Raw genomic sequence first — 24,549 nt, 5'->3', positions numbered from 1 at the left:
AAGAAAAATTCGGAGTAGGTATTAAAATTCATGGAGAAGAAGTAAACACTTTGAGGTTCGCCGATGACATTGTAATTCTGTCAGAGACAGCAAAGGACTTGGAAGAGCAGTTGAACGGAATGGACAGTGTCTTGAAAGGAGGGTATAAGATGAACATCAACAAAAGCAAAACGAGGATAATGGAATGTAGTCAAATTAAATCGGGTGATGCTGAGGGGATCAGATTAGGAAATGAGACACTTAAAGTAGTAAAGGAGTTAGGGAGTAAAATAACTGATGATGGTCGAAGTAGAGAGGATATAAAATGTAGACTGGCAATGGCAAGGAAATCGTTTCTGAAGAAGAGAAATTTGTTAACATTGAGTATAGATTTAAGTGTCAGGAAGTCGTTTCTGAAAGTATTCGTATGGAGTGTAGCCATGTATGGAAGTGAAACATGGACGATAACCAGTTTGGACAAGAAGAGAATAGAAGCTTTCGAAATGTGGTGCTACAGAAGAATGCTGAAGATAAGGTGGGTAGATCACGTAACTAATGAGGAGGTATTGAATAGGATTGGGGAGAAGAGAAGTTTGTGGCACAACTTGAGTAGAAGAAGGGATCGGTTGGTAGGACATGTTTTGAGGCATCAAGGGATCACAAATTTAGCAGTGGAGGGTAAAAATCGTAGAGGGAGACCAAGAAATCAATACACTAAGCAGATTCAGAAGGATGTAGGTTGCAGTAGGTACTGGGAGATGAAGAAGCTTGCACAGGATAGAGTAGCATGGAGAGCTGCATCAAACCAGTCTCAGGACTGAAGACCACAACAACAACAACAACAACAACAACAACAACAGGAATTTAGGACACATATATGCCAGAATTCGAGATATCAGTATATAAATGTTGAAAAGAAACCATCCTAAAGAGAAATCACTACACAGGACTCGAGACACAGACAACTCGAAAATAAATTTGTCAATATTCGGTAGGTTTGGTCGCCTGAATCTGTTATTGATGAACAGAAAATATACTTTTGATAGATCAAATGTGGAGTCACCAATGAACAGAGCTTTTAGTTGCAGTTACTGGGAACTTCTACATCTCGAGAGACTTAACCTCAATCAATTGATACGCTGAAATTCGAGAGATCGATATACTAAAACACATTATGTCGGTGTATCTAAACTCAAGACAACAAATAGTTTCAATATTCGATGTATTGTTGTTTCTGATATCTCTCAATTTGACATACTAAAATTGAAGGTCACAATAGTCGATAAACCAAATTTTGAGATGTTGATATGTAGAAATTTGTTCATTATACTGCAACATATTGATGTATCTATATACATCAATATCGCGTTGTTCTATACATTTGTATATATTGAATACTGAGATTATAAGGTTTGATTTACCGAAGTTCCTTACATCGATATGCTGATACAACAGCTACAACAAGAGCTGAGATAGGCCCAATGGTCTACCTAGAAACTCATCGCCATTTGGAACTTCCATTACGGTTGAGAACTCACCATCATTTCATCAGTTACAACAACCAACAAATCCTTGTTAAGAAACAATTGACTTTCAAGGCTGTCAGTAAGCATGTTATTTAATCTCTCACTGTCTCAATTGTAAATAATTCCGCATGTGAAATAAATTTGGATTTCATGTTTTCAACGTCTTTAGGTTTGAAATCAAAGTTTAAATCTTTTGTAAACTCTTGTTGCTACTGCTGTGGAGGCCAAGTTGCCACTGTTGTTATGGTAGGCCAAGTTTGTGAGTTCGTGAAGTGGCTTTTGGTGCAATACAACGATAAGACAATTTCCCCCTGCCACTATTACACAACTATGCCCCAGGGTCAGGTAACAGGATAGGAAAACGAAGGTTCTACAAAATTCCAACAAATTAGTAACAGTCACACAAAAGAGTTAACTTATCTTTGTGACTTGTTGAATAATGAAGTCTGCAACACTGCATGTAACATAACACTAAAAAAAGCCCCTAAATAGGTAAGTGCAAATAATCGTAGGTAAACTTCACAGTACACAGCAAATGTAATTTACGACAACTGTCTGTTCACTTCCAAGAGATCACTAAACAATGTTTCCTGCCTAAGTCAGCCCTGGAGGATGATCTGTAACCAAGTGGGCGAGAGCTGCTCTTCTGTCTTCTAAGTAGGCTTCTGTCCGTTGTCGTCTGGTCATTGGTGAATTGTACTCATTCAGCAATTGGATGAAGCAAAGTTGTTATCTCCATCCTCAGCACTGCAAGAGAAGTCGTCTTCATCCTCAGTGCCGCCCATGGCGCTGGTGGAACTTGCACAAGTTAAGAGTCCCTATGGCACTGGCACCAGCAGTTGAAGAGGCTTTTCCAGCAGCCACTGGGGGAACAAGGTGCAACCAACTGCAGATTGTGGGACATATTGGAACAAATGATGCCTGTCGCCTGGGCTCCGAAGTGATACTTTGATCATTCTGGTGATTGGCAGAGAAGGTTGAGAGGACCAGTGTTGTGCATGGAGTTTCTACAAAGCTCACAATTTGCAGCAGTGTCCCCAGAACTCATCGTGGCACATTGGTTTTGTATCGGGTGGAAGGACTTCAAAGGTTCTGTGGCACACTAGTCTGTGAATTCCTGCACTTGCAATATAGGCTTGAGAACTGAAGCGTCCCCCTAAATGGGTCACGTGTGCACTACACATCAGAGGGTGCTACTCAGGTAGCTGACCACATGTGGGGTGCACATAAGGTTGTTTTTTAATCTTAACTGACTCCCCATCCAATCCTAATAACAATAGCTGTAGGAAACCCAGAAGTATCAGTGTAAGACCTATGGAAATGCCCCCCCTCAAGTGAGAGTATTAAAGTCCTAATAATTAACTGCCAAAACATTTGCAACAAAGTGCCAAATTTTGAAGCACTCCTGAAAAGCAGGGAAGCTCACATAATACTGGCTGAAACCTGAAATTGATAGTGACATTTTTTGTGGAAAATTTAAGTGTATACTGAAAGGATGCACAAATGGGAGGTTGTGTATTTGTTGCAGTAGACTAGAAACTCAAATCCACAGAAATAGAAACTGAAGCTGCATGTGACATTGTGTGGTCAAGACTTAATATCAGGGGTGGGCATAAAATGATATTTGATACTTCTATTGCCCACCAGATTCATTTCCTGATGTGACTGAAAACTTTAGAGAAAACCCCAGTACACTTGTATGTAAGTTGCCAACTCATTCTGTAATCATCAGTGAAGATTTTAATCATCCACCAATTAATTGGGAAAATTACAGTTTTGTTAGCGATGGGCACGATAAGACAGCCTATTAAACATTACTAAATGCCTTCTCTGGAAACTACAACAGCAGATAGCTAGGAACCGCACTCATGATGGAAACAGATTGAATCTAATGGCAACAAATAGAGCTGACCTCTGTCACATATTTAATGAGTCCATAAATCAAGTTACTGTCCCTAATAGAGTCAAATACGAAACTGCGAAACCACTGCTTGAAAAACGTGATAAGCTGAAGTTTCCAACTACAGCCAATTTCACTGTTAACAAGTCTCTCTAAAATCCTAGAGAAACTAATGTTCAAGAGAATCATTGATCACCATAATAAAAATCAGTTTAGATTCCAAAAGGGCACTTCAACTGAGAATGCCATTTTCTCATCTGTCAACCAACTCCTTGAATCCATAAACAATAAAATGTCACCAGTTGGTATCTTCTATGGTCTGTCTAAAGCATTCGACTGTGTAGATCACAAAATTCTATTTACGAAGGTGGGGCACTATTGATTAAATGGTGTAGTAAAGATGTGACTAGTCATAACTAGATGACAGAAGGCAAAAGGTAGTACTGAACAATCCTGCAATGGCACCTGCCTGCTGTGATTGTGGTACAGTAAAATGTGGATCGCCACAGGGCTCGGTGCTTGGTCCCTTACTTTTACTCATCTTTATCAATGATATGTTATGCCTTAAAATACAAAATGCACACTTCACCATCTTTGCTGATAACACAACTATTATGTCTGACAGAACACCCAACTGCAGTCTAGACAACGTTGCGACCACTGTATTCCAAGAAACTCCCAATTGGTTCACTTTAAATGGTCTGTCACTCAATGCTAACAAGACTCAATTAATTCAGTTTCAAAAATCTAATCAAAGATGGGAAAATATTGAAATAAAATGTGGTGATAAAGAAATATTGAGAGATGAGTCTTCCAAATTCCTGGGATTACACAAACAACACTCTAAACTGGTAAATTCACATCAACAACCTATTTCAAAGACTAAATTCAGCAGCATTTGCCATTCGCTCAATTTCATCTGTTTGTGACTTGGAAACAATTAAAGCTGCATAGCTAGGCTATTTCCGTTCACTTATGACATATTGCATCATATTTTGGGCTAACCAGTCACAGGCAAACAAAGTCTTTATTGCACAGAAAATCATCAGAATTATGGCTAGAGTGCACCCCAAATGCTCTTGCAGAAACTTATTCAAACAGTTTGGGATCCTCACCATGTCAAGGATCCTCGCCATGCCATCTCAGTACATTTTTTCACTAATTTGCTTTGTGAAGAATGATCATACAGTTTACAAAACAAACAATGAATACCATGATACCTGAAGTAAACATGATCTTCACAAGGATATAAAAAATCTCAGCATGGTTAAGAATGGAGTACATTATTCAAGCATAAAAGTAAACAATATGCTTCCATTTCTTGTTAAATTAGTCATTGGGGATATGAGCAAATTTAGAAAAACAACCGAAACCTTATCTTTTGAATAGTTCTTTCTGTTCTTTTCAGGAGTTTTTTGACACTGTGTAAAAATTAGTACAATATGTTTAATTTTAACCATTCCTACAAGAACTGTCTATGTAGCACTGGCATATAAATTCATGACAGAATGCTTTTTATATATATTAGAATGTAAGACTTATAATTAGTTTGTGTAATCATTACTACTATTACAAATTGTGTTGTTTAAACACTTGAACCTCATGTATCTGTTTATATATGATTTAGTTTGTAAGTCTCATGACCATTTAGATATGGTTATTTCTGAAATAATCTGACACGTTCTACATCCTAGCAATATGCTTGCATCAAGGATCTGTGGAACACAAAAATAAATAAATAAATAAAATGAGGATGTCCACATCAAAACTGGTGTCAGTGACTATGATGCGGTTGTGGCAACAATGATTACCAAAGTAGTAACCCATATATAAAATCGTATCTCAATGAGGAACTTGAAACTTTCACTGTGTTACTTGATCTCTGTGCCTCTTTTTCTAGCTAGATCGCTGTATTCTTGTTTTGTAACATTAATGTTACTTTGTGGGTTTCTATTTTGTGACCTCTCATATTCGATCATTACTGTTAAATGACCTTTTATTTTCAGTCATTTGTCTTTGTTTCATTTACCATTTATAACTAATGGATCAGCCATATTTGAAAATTTTTGATAGGTACTCTTCAATGATTAATAGAGATAATGAAACTAGAACAAGTACTCAAAAATATGAAAGGTTGGAAATCTCAGAAACGCACAGAAAAAATTTAGAATTAAAAAACATACAACACTAAATACAAAAAAATCTTTGTTAAACTTGTTTTACAAATTTTGTACTTACCAAAAGAACATAAACGCCATTGCTACACAATCTCTCATTTTTTAAAAAGGAAAAGAGAAGTCTTAATAAATTGTTAAAGTATATAATTACTATATCTGAAGAATGTATACTGGAATGCTGCAACTCTAATAGACATTATTGCAATAATGGAAAATCCGGGAAGGAAGGAAGAGAGGGAAGGAGATTTGTGTTCAATTTCCCATCAACTGTGAGACACTTAGAGAGAAAGCACAAGCTTGGGGGGAAGACAGGATGGAAAAGGAAATCAGCTATGCCCTTTTAAAGAGATCATCCCAGCACTTGCTTTAAGCAATTTAGGGAAACCGTGGAAAACTTAACTATAAATGGCCAGATGAGAATGTGAACCACTGCCCTACTGAATGGAAATCCAGTGTCCTAACAACTGCACCACCTCACTTGGTAGACCTGAAAGAGGAGTTGGGTAAGGAGGTCCCATATCACCATCCTCCAGATCATCATTCTTTAAGGCCCTGGATTAAGTTTACAGACCCTTAGCCCGTGAAAATGAAGAAGCGATAAATATCTTAACCACTTTCATTCTCTTAACAAAACTGCATTATTTGCCTCCAATGCAGATAAATTTTACTAATGAATGGAATAACTTATTAGAAGAAATCTGGAAATAGACAACACATTTTACTAGTTAACAATGAAGTTATGGGACCAACTGATGACTTTTGTTACTTAGGGCAGTTGAGGTCAGTAACTAGATGGACAGTTGCAGAGAAGTGTACTGGTGAACAGATGTGCAACTGACTGTGCCCAGATGAACCAATGGGCTACCAACAGTGTTTCACCATTCAGTGAACGTTGCTGTCTATGGGTCTCCACAGCATGTGCGTGGTTTATGCACACATGCTGACTGTGGTGACAAAAGGCCAGAATTTGCATGCCAGTACTGCAACTGGACACCCACTCATTGGCAACACCTGGACTTTACAGATGACCCACGATTTATGCTACAGTGGTATGAAAATTCTAACAGCAAACACCCTGCAACAATCGTCGGGGTGGTCCATGCTGGAGGGAGGAATGTTATAGTCTGGGATACGTTTTTGTGGCATTCCCTGGGTGATCACGTAATTCTGGAAGGCACAATGGATCAACACAAGTATACATCTATCCTTGGGGACCAGGTCCACCCGTGCATACGGTTTGTTTTTCCTTGGCACGATGGCATCTACCAGCAGGACAATGCAACGTGTGAAACACCTCTCAGTATACATAGGTGGTCTGAAGAGCACCAGGACAAGTTTACTGTAATCCCCTGGCCATGAAACTCCTTAAATTGAAACCCAAACAAGAATCTATGGGACCACCTTGATTAGGCTACATGCTATGGATCTTCAGCTGAGAAACCTACTGCAGCTGGCCACGGGACTGGAGTCAGCATAGCTCCATGTCCCTGTTGGTAACTTCCACAACCTCACTGACTCTCTTCCTGCTTGTCTCACATCTGTCCATGTTGCAAAAAGGTGTTTGTCCAGGCTTTTGATAAGCAGTCACATTGTTGTTGTTGTTGTTGTTGTTGTGGTCTTCAGTCCTGAGGCTGGTTTGATGCAGCTCTCCATGCTACTCTATTCTGTGCAAGCTTCTTCATCTCCCAGTACCTACTGCAACCTACATCATCCTGAATCTGTTTAGTGTATTCATCTCTTGGCCTCCCTCTACGATTTTTATCCTCCACACTGCCCTCCAATACTAAACTGGTGATCCCTTGATGCCTCAGAATATGCCCTACCAACCGATCCCTTCTTCTAGTCAAGTTGTGCCACAAATTTCTCTTCTCTCAAGTTCTATTCAATACCTCCTCATTAGTTAAGTGATCTACCCATCTAATCTTCAGCATTCTTCTGCAGCACCACATTTCAAAAGCTTCTATTACTTCTTGTCTGAACTATTTATTGTCCACGTTTCACTTCCATACATGGCTACACTCCATACAAATACTTTCACAAACGCCTTCCTGACACTTAAATCTGTACTTGATGTTAACAAATTTCTCTTCTTCAGAAATGCTTTCCTTGCCATTGCCAGTCTACATTTTATATCCTCTCTACTTCATCCATCATCAGTTATTTTGCTGCCCAAATAGCAAAACTCATTTACTACTTTAAGCGTCCCATTTCCTAATCTAATTCCTGCAGCATCACCCGATTTAATTTAACTACATTCCATTATCCTCATTTTGCTTTTGTTCATGTTAATCTTATATCCTCCTTTCAAGACACTGTCCATTCCGTTCAGCTGCTCTTCCAGGTCCTTTGCTGTCTCTGACAGTATTACAATGTCATCGGCAAAGCACAATCCATGGATTTTAATACCTATTCCGAATTTTTCTTTTGTTTCATTTACTGCTTGCTCAATATACAGATAGAATAACACCGGGGAGAGGCTACAACCCTGTCTCACTCCCTTCCCAACCACTGCTTCCCTCTCATGCCCCTCGACTCTTACAACTGCCATCTGGTTTCTGTACAAATTGTAAATAGCCCTTCGCTCCCTGTATTTTACCCCTGCCACGTTAAAAATTTGAAAGAGAGTATTCCAGTCAACATTGTCAAAAGCCTTCTATAAGTCTACAAATGCTATAAACGTACGTTTGCCTTTCCTTAATGTATTTTCTAAGATAAGTCGTAAGGTCAGTATTGCCTCGCGTGTTCCAACAATCCTACGGAATCCAAACTGATCTTCCCCAAGGTCAGCTTCTACCAGTTTTTCCATTCATCTGTAAGGAATTCGTGTTTGTAATTTGTAGCCGTGAATTATTAAACTGTTAGTTCGGTAATTTTCACATCCACACCTGCTTTCTTTGTCCCATTAATGTGACACAACAGTGTACAACAAAACTTCTGTCAGAAGTTTTTATCCAGTAGCAGAAGTCAAACAGATGATTATTATGATGATGATGATCATCATCAACTTCCACAATTACTGTACACAACATATAAAATGTATCTCACAAATGCAGATCACAAATGTAGCAAAATAATAATAATAACAATAATAATAATAATAATAATAATAATAATAATAATAATAATTTATATATGTAAACAACAAATAGAAACAGTAGATCACATCACAAGTGGATGTACAATACTAGCAAATACAGAATACCCCAGAAGACATGACAATGTCGCAAAAATAATACATCAACAGCTTGCCTTACAACATAAACTTTTAAAACAACACGTTCCTACATACAAGTATACACCACAAAATGTACTGGAGAATGATGAATACAAATTATACTGGAACAGAACCATTATAACAGATAAAACAACGCCACATAACAAACCTGACATCATACTCGCCAATAAAAAGAAGAAATTAACACAACTAATCGAAATATCCATACCCAATACAACAAATATACAAAAGAAAACAGGAGAAAAAATTGAAAAATACATCCAACTGGCTGAGTAAGTCAAAGACATGTGGCATCAGGATAAAGTTGACATAATACCAATTATACTATCAACTACAGGAGTCATACCACACAATATCCACCAGTACATCAATGCAATACAGCTACATCCAAACATATATATACAACTACAGAAATCCGTAATTATTGATACATGTTCAATTACCCGAAAGTTCCTAAATGCAATATAACACATACCGTACAGTTAAAAGGAAGTGACGCTTGATCAAGGTCCGCGTCACTCCATTCTTAACCGGACTTAACGTCTGAGAAAGTGAAGGAAATAATAATAATAATAATATAGCTTACTAGAAGAGCAAACAGATTTTTGCAGAGGAACATGTTTGCCCATACCCACACACTTAAATACATCAAGAATACAGGAGAGAAATTATTTTATTATAGATTTAATTGAAAGTTTCAGTGATGTTGAGTATGAGTTTCTGTGGATCATTCTGAAAGGAAGTGGAATAATCTCTAAATAGCATCTACTGAAATTCATATGTATCCATTGTTGGAAATGGAGACTGAGGAGAGAACAATGGTATAAAGCCATACAAGGTTACAAGTGCAAAATAACTTTTAATTTTGATAGATTTGATTGTTATGAAAATGAATAGAGAAGAATGGGCACTACATATGTAATTTATGTAATAATAAACATGTAATACTATTGAGAATAGTCTTTTCCACAAATTACTGAAATACAGAGGAATACTTTAGTTACTGTACTTCACAAAACAGGGTACATATTTAGAGAAGGGCAATGGGAAGAGGGGATGGGAAATATCCAACATATTCAAAAGTGATCAATTGCTACATCAAAATCTGCTGCTGGGTAACATTCAGTATCAATGTTTTGTATTGTACATGAGGTGAATGAGAAGTAGCTGCTAAAGCCTGACCCATTCTTTGACAGCCTCAGGTCATCCAGAGTGTGAGGAGAGTATCTGTGACAATGCACTGCAAGTTTCAACTGGTTCCAAGCAGGCAAAATTGTACTTATGTCAACAGATACTGTTGAGCATTCCATTCAGTTGTTTCCTGATGCCTGGAGGAAGGTGTTCAAAGAATTGTCTCTTGGCAGTAATGCATTTTTGTCTTGAAAGGAGGGTCCATCAACCTATAACAGTGTGACACATTTGATTTCCATACACAAAACTGGCCCAAACCACGACATATCCATTTTCCGGCTGAACTTGTGCGTGAGATGTGCATCATAACCCGATGCATCCACATTTTTCTACACTGAAAATCAAGCATAAAACAAATTCTGCACTCATTGGTGAAAGGAACAATTATGTCATTGATTGATTGATCACTGATGATCACTGTCCACTTTCTTCCCAGACTACGATGGTGGGGGGGAAGTGTGGTACAAGTTATAACAACAAACATCAGAAACAAGGTTTCTGAGAATAATGATGGGATAAACAAAAATAAACAGTGATAGATACACAGAAACAAGAACTGAATAGTAAATGCAGTTTATAGGGAACCATATGCAGGTCTGTAAAAGAAAATCAATAAATACATTAAAAGCAACTACACTTTTACTTGCAAAATGATTGTCACAAGTGAGTCAAGGGGATAAAGACCATTGGGACAACCATGGAAAAGATGGAAAAGCTAATGCCCTTAACACAAGACAGAACTCTCACAAAACTACTCAGCCTAATATAAGAAGAAAGAAGACAAAACCAGCTGTACAGAATTTTTTTTTATTTTGTCATGCAAGTTATAAATAATAATACAATGTTAAATTCACTTCAAAATATTAGCTGTTAACAATAGTATAATGCACTAACCTTTCGGGCTCTACAGCCAATGCCCCGCATTTTGAATGACCCAGTCACTTGGCTAGACTCCATTTTGAGATAAACATCACGACCTGGCAGATACTGGCTGAGGACATCAACTTTCTTCAAGGGTGTTTGACAGTGGAGGTTTATTGGTGACATAGTTGTGGTCTTTCAGTGAGCTCCAGTAAAACACCACTGTGGTCAAAGTGCGTCAGGTACTTACAGGGCTTATCAGATTATAATATCAAGGGGTATTGCTGCAATGCAAAATAATTAAATCTACATAAAGTGAGAACACACATAGCTTTTTAACATACTGTAGTATTATTTGTTTCATATTAATATGGAATAGTGTGTGAATAGTTTGCTACCAGAGAAGTTATTCTACTACATTGGTGGAAACAGACGAATGAGAAACAGGCAGCAGTTGTGGCATTATGCTATTTACTTGCTGCCTAGTGGCAGCTGAGGCATGCCAGTACTCCGTGTACCTATGGCCTCCCATGTGCCCATGTGTTTGCTTTGTGGGAGGTGGTGTCCCGTAGCACTGGCAGACAAGACACTGCAAGTTTGTAACTATATTCTCTGTTCATGTTGGCAGATTTTTAATTCTCCTCCTCAAGGTGAGTGGCAGTTTTGCCAGTATCTAGGCTTCTTGAAATACTATATGAGCTATTTGCCACACACGTGGTGGTGTTCTGCCACTGCTGACTTGGTGTATTGTCTTATATGAATATGTCTTAACATTCAGATGTCCATGTGCTAATCGACTGCTCTGTCTCACCTACATACACTAGTCCACACACACAGCTGATTTCGTGTGGACTAGCAATTAGCATAAGGATATCTGAACATGAAAGGTAAAAGGTTAACACACCGAATCAGCAATGGCACAACACCAAGACAAATGCAGCAAACAGATTTTGAGTAGCCCGCATACTAGCGAAACAGCCACTTAACCTTGAGGAGAAATAAGGCAAACAACCCTGCTCCTCATTCACAATATCCTCATCAGATTATGATAACAGCCTCTTCCACCAATATATAAGAACGAAACTTTTTCTCATTCAGTAGTCAGCAAAACATCTTGAGGAACACCACTGCAACAGTGGCCAAAATGTCAGAATTTTACGTATTTACCATGCATTCAAATATCCTGAAGAATTTTGCTGACTGTGACAATGGCCACAGAAGTCTATGCTTACAATAACATAAATTGTCTACCACTGATGCACTGAAGAACCAATTCAATCTGTTACATAGGGAAGGTTGCATACATGTTGGAGCCTGATGTAGTAACTGCAATCTGGAAATCAACCTTTTTGAACACTGTTACAGATAAATACCAAGCGTAAAAGTTAGGGTGCCATTTATAGTGACAAGTGATCTTATCTTTTATGGATGTAATGTTATTATCTCAATTGCAGACACCATTCGGACTTTTTATTTGATGAAATTGGTTAAAATAAAGTAAAAAAAAAAATGCTGTAAAAGAGAAACCAGGAAATTGATTAATGAATGTGAGGACTTGGTTATTAAAGACAACAGTCAAATAATAAATAAGAGCCAGGTAGCCAACATACCTAATAATCACTTCCCGGTGAGTAGCTCAGAAGACTGGCATGGACAGTTTAAGGGATAAAGCAATAGAATACATACAAGAAGCAATGCCACACTATACAATTTTACAGCAGTACCCTCATTCAAAGAACAGCTATCCCTGAATATCAGTGTATATCAATGTGAACAAATGCATAGTTTTGAGAATTTTTGGAAGTTAAGAGTGTTATGCAAAACATGTATCAAATGAATTGACATTTGTGATTTACAGTTTCTGCAACACAGACAATAATTAACACATAGTGCTCAGTTTTTCCTTTCAACAGTATTGGATACTGTCTGCATTTATCACAAAATGCCACTAATTTCAAGTCTGTTACAACTATAACTTCAAAAAAAGTTTCAAAAAATTGGTAACTTTTCCCCCAGGATTCTCTATTGCCTTAAGAAATCTCATTTTGCACACTACTTGTTTCAGTTCTTCAAGGAATTGGTAATACCTTTAGTTTAAAGATCCATAAATTAAAAGAGAACCCACATGATTATTTTGAAGTTATCTATTATGGTGCACCAACCACAATGTAGCCCCATTCCGAATGCTGTTCTTGAACATGAGATGAGTTACTTAAAATTCATGAGTGCTGGAAATCACTCTCACTGTTAGCAAGTGATTGGAAGCTACTGCAAATGGACACATTGGGAGGATTCCTGAGAACCATGTACCAAAGAGAACGAATTACTATCCTTTTTTTGTGGATCTTGTCTTTTTTACCACAAGTATAGTGTCTATTACCAGTTGTCTACTTGGTTGAGATGTGTGTTAATGGTGGGACTAGGTGCAATGTGCAACGGAGATAAGGATCAGGGAGAACTCAAAGTGTCATACATATCCTCCTAACCAACAAGTTCAAGGTGCTATCTTCCACTGTCAAACTGAGCCAGGAGACTCACTTCACCTGTTAGGAAACCTACTGTGTCCTGTGTCAAGAGGAGACAAACACAAAAGGCTTGGGTCTATTAATCATGGGCAGTTCAAACATATTGGAAAGAATGGCACCCCTCAGGGAAACGGAAACAATGGATGGGAAGGAACACCAGGTACACAGTGTCTATGCCTGGGGACACACATATTGTAGAAGCCAGTCTCATAGCCACTGAGGGAACATGGTTTAACCAAATGCAGATAGATCAAGTAACTCTCCACCCAGTCCACATACAGATAACTGTAGTGCATACGGAAGTGTCAGTATAAAATCCATAGAAATGCCTCCTACATGCAAGAGTATTGATATCCTAGTGATTAACTGCTGAAGCAGTCACAACAAAGTGCCAGTGCTGTAAATGCTCTTGAAAAGTAGTGGTGCTCACATAGTACTAGGTAAGGAAATCTGGTTAAAACATATAACTGACAGGAGTAAGATAAAGTATTTGTGGGAAATCTAAGTGTATGTCAAAAGGATAGGCTAATGGTAAATGTGTCACAGCAGACAAGAAATGCAGATCCTTAGAGTTTGAATTTGGAACTGTATATGAGATTGTCTTGTCAAGACTCAGTATCAATAGTGTGCATAACCAGCAGACTCACTTTCAGATGTAAAGGAACACCAAAGTTCACTACTACAAAAGGTCCCCAATCACACTATAATTATTGTGGAAGACTTTAATCATCCAACAATCAAATAGGATATTACAGTTTTGTAAGTGGTGAGTGTGATGAGACATCCCCTGAAACATTTACTAAATGCCTTTTCTGAGAACTAACCAGAAAGATAGTCTGGAAGCCCAATCATGATGAAAATATATTGGATCTAAAACTGACAAATAACCCTGCCAGTTTTGAGGGTGTCCACAATGAATCTGGTAACAATGACCACAAATTAGTTGCAGTAACAATGATTAAGACAGTACAAATCGTAACTTAAATGAGTAGAAAGCTTTATACATTCAGCAAATTAGATGAAAAGGCAGTTGGGTAATATTTTAATGACAAACTTGAAACATTTAGCTTTGGTCAGGAGCATGTACAAGAACTATGGTCAAGTTTAAGAGAATAGTTGACCATGCACTTGATTGACATGTAACTAGTGGAACAGTTCATGATGCAATGAACTTGTTATGGTATGCAATCACTGAAAAAGAAAATTCTAAAGAAACAGTTTGAATTTGCATACCAGAAGTAAAACAAAGCACAGGGCCATAGAAACAAAGATGCTGACTAAAATATAAGTGGCTGCCAAGAGGGCAATGCGCGCAGGTTTGAATGCATACAGTAGCAGAATATTATTGTATGATCTCTCTGAAATGAAAGGAAATTCTAGTCACCTGTAAAGGTTGTTAGTGCTACCAAAGTTAGTGCCCAATGTCCATGGCCAAGGCAGGGTCTGAAATATAGGATAGCAAAACAAAGGCAGAAATGCTGAACTCTGTTTTTAAATGTTCCTTTACAATGGAAAATCCACGGTTATTCCCGAATTTAATGCCTGCTCCACTGCAGATGAGTGGTACAGTTGTTTGAGAAACATCTGACACTGAACAAAGCTCCCTTTGTGATTTTATACTGAATTTGCACCTGATTTAGCCCTTATTTTAACCATTACCTACCACATATCCTTCAAATAGAAAAGCTGTGCCCGAAAAGCTGAAGAAGTGACTCACAAAACTATCATCCAATATGCTTGACACCTGTCTGTTGTAGAATATTAGAATAAATTATGAGCTCAAACACAATGAGGTGTCTCAAACAGAATGGCCTTCTCCAACTAAAAGGGCACATTCAGTGTCGGCTGTTGCATCATGGGCCGATGACAGTAACAACTGGTGTGTTGAATGATGGGAACTACATGCTAAAAATCTTGAGTCGGTATTCGGCAGCCAATCAGCATACTCCCTCACTAATTCCTATAGCTTGTAAATAAAATTAGCTGGTATTTTGTGCTATTATGTTAGAGTTTAATCACTATATCACATTTGCTGGCAAAATCTGACAAGACATACATAAGTTAACTTCAGTAATGAATGCAATCTCAGGCTACACTACACATCAATCTACCATGGCACCAACTTTTTTGTGTTGAGAGTCATTGGCTTCATCAACTTACAAGCAAATTTTCACATTCCAACCTAACTTAGGACACTGGCTACACTGCAGGTCAGTCTGTCAGCACTCTAGTTTTCCTTCAGTCACCAAATAAATACAAAAATCAGAACATAACTTTAACATTAATGATAATCAGATCATTAAAAGTAATTATGGCATTGTCTGTACTGGAAAAAGTAATCAATTGGTATCATCTGCCAAAATAAATCCTAGCATTCAGCAGAGTGCATTGGATACCGTGCAATGTCACTATGCAATGTAAGTGAAACGAACACTGTAAGTAAGTTTTAGCTCCTCCTCCACGCTAACCAGATGGGATTCTGAAAGCACTGGTCATGTGAAACTCAACTCGCACTCTTCTCACATGTCATTTTGAAAGCCAAGAGTCACGGGAGTCAGGCAGATGCAGTATTTCCTGATTTCTGAAAAGAATTTACCTCAGTACTACACCTACACTTATTAATGAAAGTACTATCATCATCTTCCCTCTAAGGATTCCCATGATGAAGTTACCTGTAATTAAATTCTGTCTGAACAAAACTGCACAAAAATTCCATCATTGGTAAAGCAGGTGGTAGACTCTGGTTCATTGTTAGAATACTAAACCAATGCAACCAGTCTGCCAAGGAGACTGCTTACAAAACACTAGTGCAACTCATCCTAGAATATTGCTCACATGTGTGAGAGTGTTACCAAGCAGGACTAAATGAGGGTATTGAATGTACATGGAGAACAGAATCACAAATAGTCACAGGTTTGTCTGAATCCTTGGAAGAATGTCACATGGTTGATGAAGAAATTGAACTGGCACACACTTGAAGACAGACACAAACTCTCTCAAAGACACTGACTTACAAAATTTCAAGAACCAGCTTTAAATAATGCATATAGGAAGAGACTAGAACCCCTATCTATTGCTGTCATAAGGATCGCGCGGATGACATTAGATTAATTACACTGTGCACAGAGCTGTTTAAACAGTCACTCTTCATGCAATCCACACTTGAGTGGAATGGAAAGAAGACCTTTCCCATGCACTTCACAGTGGCTCGCAGAGTATGGATGTAGGGGTAGGCAAATCACAATTGCTTCCTGCTCTGCCAAAAAAATTAAGAATGTAAGTAACTCCATAAACCCAAAAACACTTTTGGAACTGATAATACCTCAAGCAAATTACTAAAAAACCTGTTCTCCACATATATGCAATGTATTCAGTTACAAATCCAATTCATTATGTACACAAGAACTATAACATTACCTGTTGTGAAATACAACACTTAATTAGTCTCAGTTTGAATTTAAAAAAGAATCTCTCCACAGAACATGTCATTTTACAATTCACAGGTCAGATAAAACAAAATTTTGACAAAATACTATCAAGAGGTATTTTCTACGACTTGTCAAAAGCATATGATTTGCACACTTCGCAGTATTCTCCCACAGAAACTAAATACTATGGGTCTCATTTTTTTTCATCCTATCTAACTGAAAAGATGCAGTTTGCCCATTAAGAAACCTAGGGAGTGTACGCATAAAGCTGCATCTTGAGGATGGGGAATAACAACTACAGGTATACCACAGAGATTGAGACTGGGTCCACTCTTTGTGTTCTTAAATATAAATGATTTGCCATATGGCATTCAAGATGCAGAAATAGTTCTCTTTGCTGACAATTCAAGTTTATAATGAACCCTAATGGAGACACTTCAGTACTTGAAAACGTAAATAAAATTTTCTTCAAAATTAATAACTGGTTACCTGCAAATGAACTGACATTGAGCTTAGATAAAACGCAACATACACAGAATGAGATTTTCACTCTGCAGCGGAGTGAGCACTGATATGAAATTTCCTGGCAGATTAAAACTGTGTGCCGAGCCAAGACTCGAACTCAGGACCTTTGCCTTTCGCGGGTACTGGCAGACGAGGTACTGGCAGCTGGGGCATGAGTCGTGCTTGGGTAGCTCAGCTGGTAGAGCACTTGCCCGCGAAAGGCAAAGGTCCCGAGTTCGAGTCTCAGTCCGGCACACAGTTTTAATCTGCCAGGAAGTTTCACAACATACACAGTTGTGCACAGCAGAAGACCCGGCCACACCATTAGAAATAAGACAGCAGGGTAAATCAATAAATGAAATACACATTCTAAAGTCTTATATGTTTATACTGACAAGAACCTAAACCGAATGTCACATGTAACTGATCATCTTAAATATCTACATTCTGCTGCTATTGTATTAATGTCAGATGTGGAAGATGAAAATGCCAAAAAGTTGACATACTTTCATTCACTAATATCTTACGGGGTTATATTTTGTAGTAACTCATCACCCCTGAAGAAGAATGAATTTATTGCAGAGTAGCTTGCAATAAGGGTAACATGCAGAGTTCACTCAAGAAGTTCATGTAGAAAGTAGGAATGCCTCAGGGAAGTGTGATAGCACTACTGTTACTTTCTATACACATAAATGATCTGGAGGACAGCAATCTGTAGCTGTTTGCTGACGATGCTGTGGTGTACAGGAACATGTCAAACTTGAGTGACTGTTGGACGATACAAGATGACCTAGACAAAATTTCTAGTTGATGAAATGAAAGGCAGCTAGCTCTAAATATAGAAAAATGGAAGTAAATGTAGATAAGTAGAAAAGACAAACCCATAATGTTCAGGTTCAGCATTAGTAGTGTCCTGCTTGACACTGCCACATTGTTTAAATATCTATGCATAACACTGCAAAGCAATATGAAATGGAGCGAGCATGTGAAGATTGTGGTAAGGAAGGCAAACAGCTGACTTCAGTTTATAGGGAACTAATGCAACATATTCTTGAGTACTGCTCAAGCATTTGGTATCCTCACCAGGTCAAATTAAAGGAAGACATTGAAGCAATTCCAAGGCAGATTGCTAGATTTGTTACTAGTAGTTTTGAACAAGATGCAAATATTACGGAGATGCTTCAGAAACTCAAATGGGAATCCCTAGAGAGAAGGCGAATTTCTTTTCAAGGAATACTACTGAGAAAATTTAGAGCCAGCTTTTGAAGCCGATTGCCTAACGGTTCTACTGCCACCAACATACATTTCATTTAAGGACCACAAAGATAAAAGAAATTAGGGCTCACACAAAGTCATACAGACAGTCATCTTTCCCTCACTCTATTTGCGAGTGGAACAGCAAAGGAAATGCTTAGTAGTGATACAGGTACCCTCTATCATGCACCATAAGCAGGCTTGCAGAGTACGTAGCTGTAGACAGCACTGCTACAGTACATTTAATCCTTTATGAGGTCTGTTACCAAAGATCAATCAAAATTTGAAAACAGTCACATTCATACACACAATACTACACTAGGAGAATCGACTCGAGGAGAAATGACTTACACTGTCCTTTGCTCGGGCTTAAGGTGTGTTTACACCTAGGTGCCTTGCTACACTAGGAGAAACGACTTGAGGATAAATGACTTACACTGTCTTTCGCTCGGGCTTAAGGTGTGTTTACACTTAGGTGCCTTGCAGCTAGTTGCTGTAGTTTGTCACACATGCAAGTAGAGGCATGTGTGTAGGTGTATGCCTCTTCCTCAACATGTCTGTGCAAGGATTCCATTCACACCTGTGTTCACATTGGGTATGTCTGCTCCCGTGTGGGACAGGCTACAGCTACATAGCAACAAGCCACAAGGCACAGAATCATGTGAGGTGTTCAGTAGTAAAAATCTCTGACTGCTTACCCAGTGATGTAAAGAATTTAACAGATAATTTTATTATCTTCGAACATAAACTAAAATTGTAGCTGCTTAAGGACTACTGCTCAACAGGAGAAGAAAGTGTAAATGTATAGTATGTATATGAAATAAAAGTAGCTTAGAGGACATAATGTAAATGGTCAACTTGTTGCTATGTTTTACACGGAGGAAGTGTACTACAATTGTAAAGCCGACTCATTCCAAAGTGTATCGAGAGATCACAATTATGATCCATGGAACATACAAATAACTAAAATAAACTTTCCAAACGAGGCTACCATTTTTCCATTTTTTTATGCAGCTTAGCAGTTCAAAATAAGCTATAATATCTATATTTATCAAAATATCATGGCAATTGCTCACTCTCTGGCTTTTCAAATGAATGATACTGTTAGCAGAGGTAAGTGGTCTTGCACAACATTATTTAATTACAATATGTGACCGTTCTTACATTACTATGAAAAATGTTTTTATGTAATGGTGTGTTGTGGCAATTACATAGTAGCCTAACCCCACTTTTTTGCACAACAAATATTTTCAATATTGTTATCAACAATTCCATCCAGGAATGTAACTTGTGTTTATTTTACATTAGTGACATGTTCCAAATGTTGTAATTGTCGTATCCTGTGGTCACAAACAAAGAAGACTAAGAATGAGAAGTTGGTATGTACATTACCATCAACAAATGTAAAAATTCATCCACCATAATTTATAAAGTTTAGTGCCAGTTGCAATAAAACCTACACCAAAGCGGGACATTAGCTGCCAACCCTGCTCAAAAGTTCACAGAAAAACAAATGCTAACCAAGAGGTGACAACAGACAGAATGCATTTCCTTTGTTTTTCAGGCCATGTACATATTAAATTACAGAGCCTTTACAACTGATAATACAATAAGTTCAATTATAGAATGTGACTTTATGGATTTAGTTATGGCAGTATTTCAGAAATGTAGTAAATGAAATGTGCATTAAGTAATCTAGACAACATTATTTCCAAAAATCCATAATGATTGCCGATTCATTTCAAGAATTTGTTTCTTGTATTAATAAATATTTATCTTTTTATTGGGCCCCGGGAGGGAATCCCATATGAAACAACAAGAGTTTACAAGGGCAAAAGCATACAGTTCTCATGGTCATCTGGCCACAGTTCAGAATCCACACTGTAAAGGTGTGACAGAGACTATCCATTCTGCTCAGCATTGTGTGTATTCAACTGTGGTGTTTCACATATCCATGGCCAAAAGAATTTAATTTTTTGTTTGCACATGTAATGAATTTTGTTTCCTGAAACTACTGGTCCTATGTTCGTCCTATACTTTACTTGGGAGGCAGGACATACAAGCAGTTTTAACCTTATAAAGCAAAGAGATGGCTGTTATAAAGCCAATACAAGTGCCTTTCACTACTTTTGAGCACCATGAGGAAAGAGACCTGTGCGCTGCATCCACCCCTCGTTCATTCACCCTACCCTGAAGATCCTATCAAGGAGGAAAACCTTCAGGGATGTGCAGTAATCAGGTACACATTAACGAAATATAAGCAATGTATAGAAACTTAAAATGTACACAACATTAACAGTAAACTATCATTACACTGTGTAATACTACTCAAGCTTATTTCAGCTACACTCACATTATAAGGATTTTACTGCGCTCAACAGATACAAGAAAGTTAGAACATGATAATAATTTAGGATACTGTGTCCACTGTATCTATTTACAACCTCACTAGTGTACTCTTGTGATAGCATATGCCTTCACATAACTGGTTGGTATCCACCAGATTTTCCTATATGGCTGCAGCCAGCTATCTTTGGGGCTGCTACTAGTACAGAGAACTACCAGAGTTTGTCTTTTTGAAGTAAATATTCCATTCACCAAATACATTTTGCTTTTGATTACAGACACCGCTTTTTTTTCTTTTTCTTTTCATCTGTTGATTTTAAGATATTTTTGCTGTGACTGCAAAATCGGCATCCAAGCTACTTTTACAAGAGAATGAAACAAACTCAATTTGTTGAGCACATTCATACTTTACATAAGGAGGAGTATTACTCCTCCTATTAATGTTTGCATCTACATTTCACGTATGGTGCAACAAGATGTAGTGCCCAGAACACAAAGAGAAAAAAAAAATAGAAAGGCGACCATCTTAACTGGAAGATATTTCTCACTGAGGACAGACGTTTATATGAACAATGCTGTTCATGTCATAAAGAGCTTGCCAACATTCTTGAAAAATAAGTGTTCAAACAGTAGAATTTGAGGAGATGGTGGTGGATTTTGTTGGAGAAGATTCATCAATAAGCACTCGGGTAACACTTTGAAGAATACAATGTGGAGAGTACTAGTGAGGCAACAATTAGGCCTACATCCCATGATACACAACAAGTACATACATTGGAGCCGAAGCCATGGGTTCAGTTCTGTCAATGGATTTATCCAGCACAACACTTGGTGCAAACTCCCAACATTTATTGTCACTGAGAGATGTTGTCTCTCTCACCCATCATGGTGTTTTCACCTGCCACAAACATGTTTGGAGTAAAGGAAATTCATATGTTGTGCTCATCTCCGTGGAATTTTATATGATCAACTAACATAACCATATTTAGAACTATTCTGTTAGAACCGTGTTCAATTATGATGAGCTGCCATATCCATGTTAGGGTTTGGCTTCAACAAATAACAGGCCAGTCTACTTCAATATTAATTCCTGTGAGCACCTTGCCCACGAGATACCCTCACAGCTGAATTGGAAGGGGTAAGCACATTTGCCAATTCTCATTCCTTATGAATTTTTTCTTGTTACATGAAGTAGTGTGTGTGTGTGTGTGTGTGTGTGTGTGTGTGTGTGTGTGTGTATGGAACCCCAATCAAAACAAATTAGTTGATACATTTCTGGCTGCTTGTCTCATTGTATAACAATCAACAGGGATATCTGAGAAAGAGTTGTAAAATTTTATGTGTAACTGTAGCGCATACACTGGGAACTGTAGTTTGATATGAGATTAATGTGTTTCTGTTGGGTTGTTTGTGTAAATAAAAAAAACTAAATGTATTTTTTGACCACTAGTTCGTTATCTCAAAGTACTCAGTTTAAGGTATTTACCAACTGTATAATTTTAACCCTAACGTTTTGTGACAAAACGTTTATAAATTTAATAGGTGTAATTTCAGCAAGATAGTGCTTTTTTAGTTCTTATGCCTTTGTTCTGTTAATAAGTGTGTGCGCGTAATACATTACCGATATACAACGGTTCTCCTTGGCCTCAAAAACAATTTGTAAGACAGGCTAATAAAAATATTATTGAAATTAGTTACGTATTTTACTACATGAATTCATTCATTCATCGTTCTCCGTAGATTTTACAATCAAGCAGTACTTTCAGAGATGTGTTAGGAGTCAAGGTACACATTGAGAAAACGGAAAAAAATCACAGAAACGTCACCTGAACTCTATTAAAAACAAGCTAGACTCTAGAGCACTGCTACGGCAACTGTACTGCTTAATGCTGTCTGTCCTTACAGAAGCTACAGGCAGAAATTAAAAGCAAGGCCACTACCGGTACTTGGAAAAAGCTGATGTTTATCAACAATTGATAGACTATTAGTTACTTCACTTACCGCATACAAGGTTAGAAGCTGACAACAGCTTGCGGCACTGTGTCCCTCGTAACTACTTGACGCTTCGTTTGTATACTCGTGCGACAGCGTGTGCGCTTACGCAACTGTCAAGATCCTGCTGATAGCCTTTATTCAATTGAAGCCGGCTATCTCCGACATTGCCGTAACTGAATATGACCAGACACATTTTCCTTTAGATTGCAGACAGTTTCTTCCTCTCTGTTAATTTTGTCACGTCATTGTTGCACATAAATCAGAACTCACTGACGGAGCACTGCTACGGCAGCTGTACTGCTTAATACTGTCTGTCCATTCAGCAGCTAAAGGCAGGAATTAAAAGCAAGGCCACTACCGGTACTTGGAAAAAGCTGATGTTTATCAACAATTATTATTACATTAATAATGTAGCTTACAAGTAGTACTTCATCACTACGAATTACGCTGAAAAATTAAGGAACAATTGTTGCTTGTGCATTAAAAATACCAGCTTTTTCTTGTGGCTGTTATCCAATTTTTGTCGTTATACTGAACATTAAAAGCAATTACATAGAACTGAACTGCGTAACAAAGTGCGTACAAGATGAAACGTGTTCGTACAATGTAACCACTAGGTTACAATCTCTACTGCCAAAGGAGTCGTAAAAATACGCTTCTACATGCAGAAGCATTGATGAATGACGCGTTTCATTTCGTTGACACAAGCTTCTAGCGTCGACTACCATTAATGAAAATATTAGCAAGATACGTAAGGTACATGATATTATATGAAACACGGCGACGTTCGGTTTCTCAAGTCACTCGGCTGCCTGAAATTGCCGAACGAAACAGAGCACTCTCGCTTGACTTCGAAAAGCTGTTATGAGAATGTAGAACTGCAGGTAGGTACATATTTAATTTAGATCAGCCACAGCACGATGGTAAAAGCAGCGTTCTGTGAGCAGCAGTGAAAGGGTTGCAAGTTTCAATTGAGACACCGGTAGTAATCTCGCAATGTCTAAAGCCGTCGACACTTTGGGTATATGCATCACTCTAGTCTGACTTTTATTATGATGATGATTATTATTATATTATAATTTTATATGACATTACCGGAGAACAGCGATCTGTTGTGATAAAATTATTTAAAAGTAGTTTTAAATAATTATTGGATTAATTTCTTGCTTAATGTCTATACTTTGAAGCATATATTGATGATGGTTAAGCTATGCATTAAAAAGATTTGGCAGAAAAAGAACGTAACATGAAAGTTGATGGTTCGAATCTCACTAATAGCAATTCTTTTTCCCTTTTGAGAAATACGTGTATGGGGGGGGGGGGTAGTGACTGCAGGCCAGAATCGTCCCTCCTCCAGTTACGCCACTGGAAGGGGGGGGGGGGAGGTGGATAGAGAGAGGAGCAGATGGTCAAAGAGACGGGGTGGGGAAGATGGACAGAAAGAGAGGTGATGAGGAGATGGACAGAGCTAGGGAGGAAGAGGAGATGCGTGCAATATATCTGACATACACATATACAGGTAAAGCCATAGGTAAAATACTGGTATATCATAAAAAATGTATATGCCTGTGTGTGTGTGTGTGTGTGTGTGTGTGTGTGTGTGTGAGCGAGCGCGCGCCCTGGTATAT

General features: G+C 38.0%; 1 protein-coding gene across 2 annotated transcripts in view; it reads right to left on the bottom strand.

Moving 5' to 3' along the window:
• Window positions 1-23,191, bottom strand: part of LOC124795123 (L-serine dehydratase/L-threonine deaminase-like) — a 91,545-nt gene extending 68,354 nt beyond the window's left edge. Inside the window, exons 1-2 of one of the 2 annotated variants that reach the window (XM_047258985.1) lie at window positions 22,928-23,191; window positions 10,903-11,153 (exon numbers count right to left, since the gene is read on the bottom strand). In XM_047258985.1, the coding sequence (XP_047114941.1) occupies window positions 10,903-11,055 (153 nt within the window). In that variant the 5' untranslated portion in view covers window positions 11,056-11,153; window positions 22,928-23,191. The remainder of the gene's footprint in view (window positions 1-10,902; window positions 11,154-22,927) is intronic. The other variant, XM_047258986.1, reaches the window with a different exon arrangement.
• Window positions 23,192-24,549: the final 1,358 nt, after the last annotated feature.

The sequence above is a fragment of the Schistocerca piceifrons genome, chromosome 4, assembly GCF_021461385.2.
Source record: "Schistocerca piceifrons isolate TAMUIC-IGC-003096 chromosome 4, iqSchPice1.1, whole genome shotgun sequence".
NCBI lineage: Eukaryota > Metazoa > Arthropoda > Insecta > Orthoptera > Acrididae > Schistocerca > Schistocerca piceifrons.
Note: the sequence above shows the minus strand (reverse complement) of the source record. Positions and strands in the feature narration are given on the sequence as shown.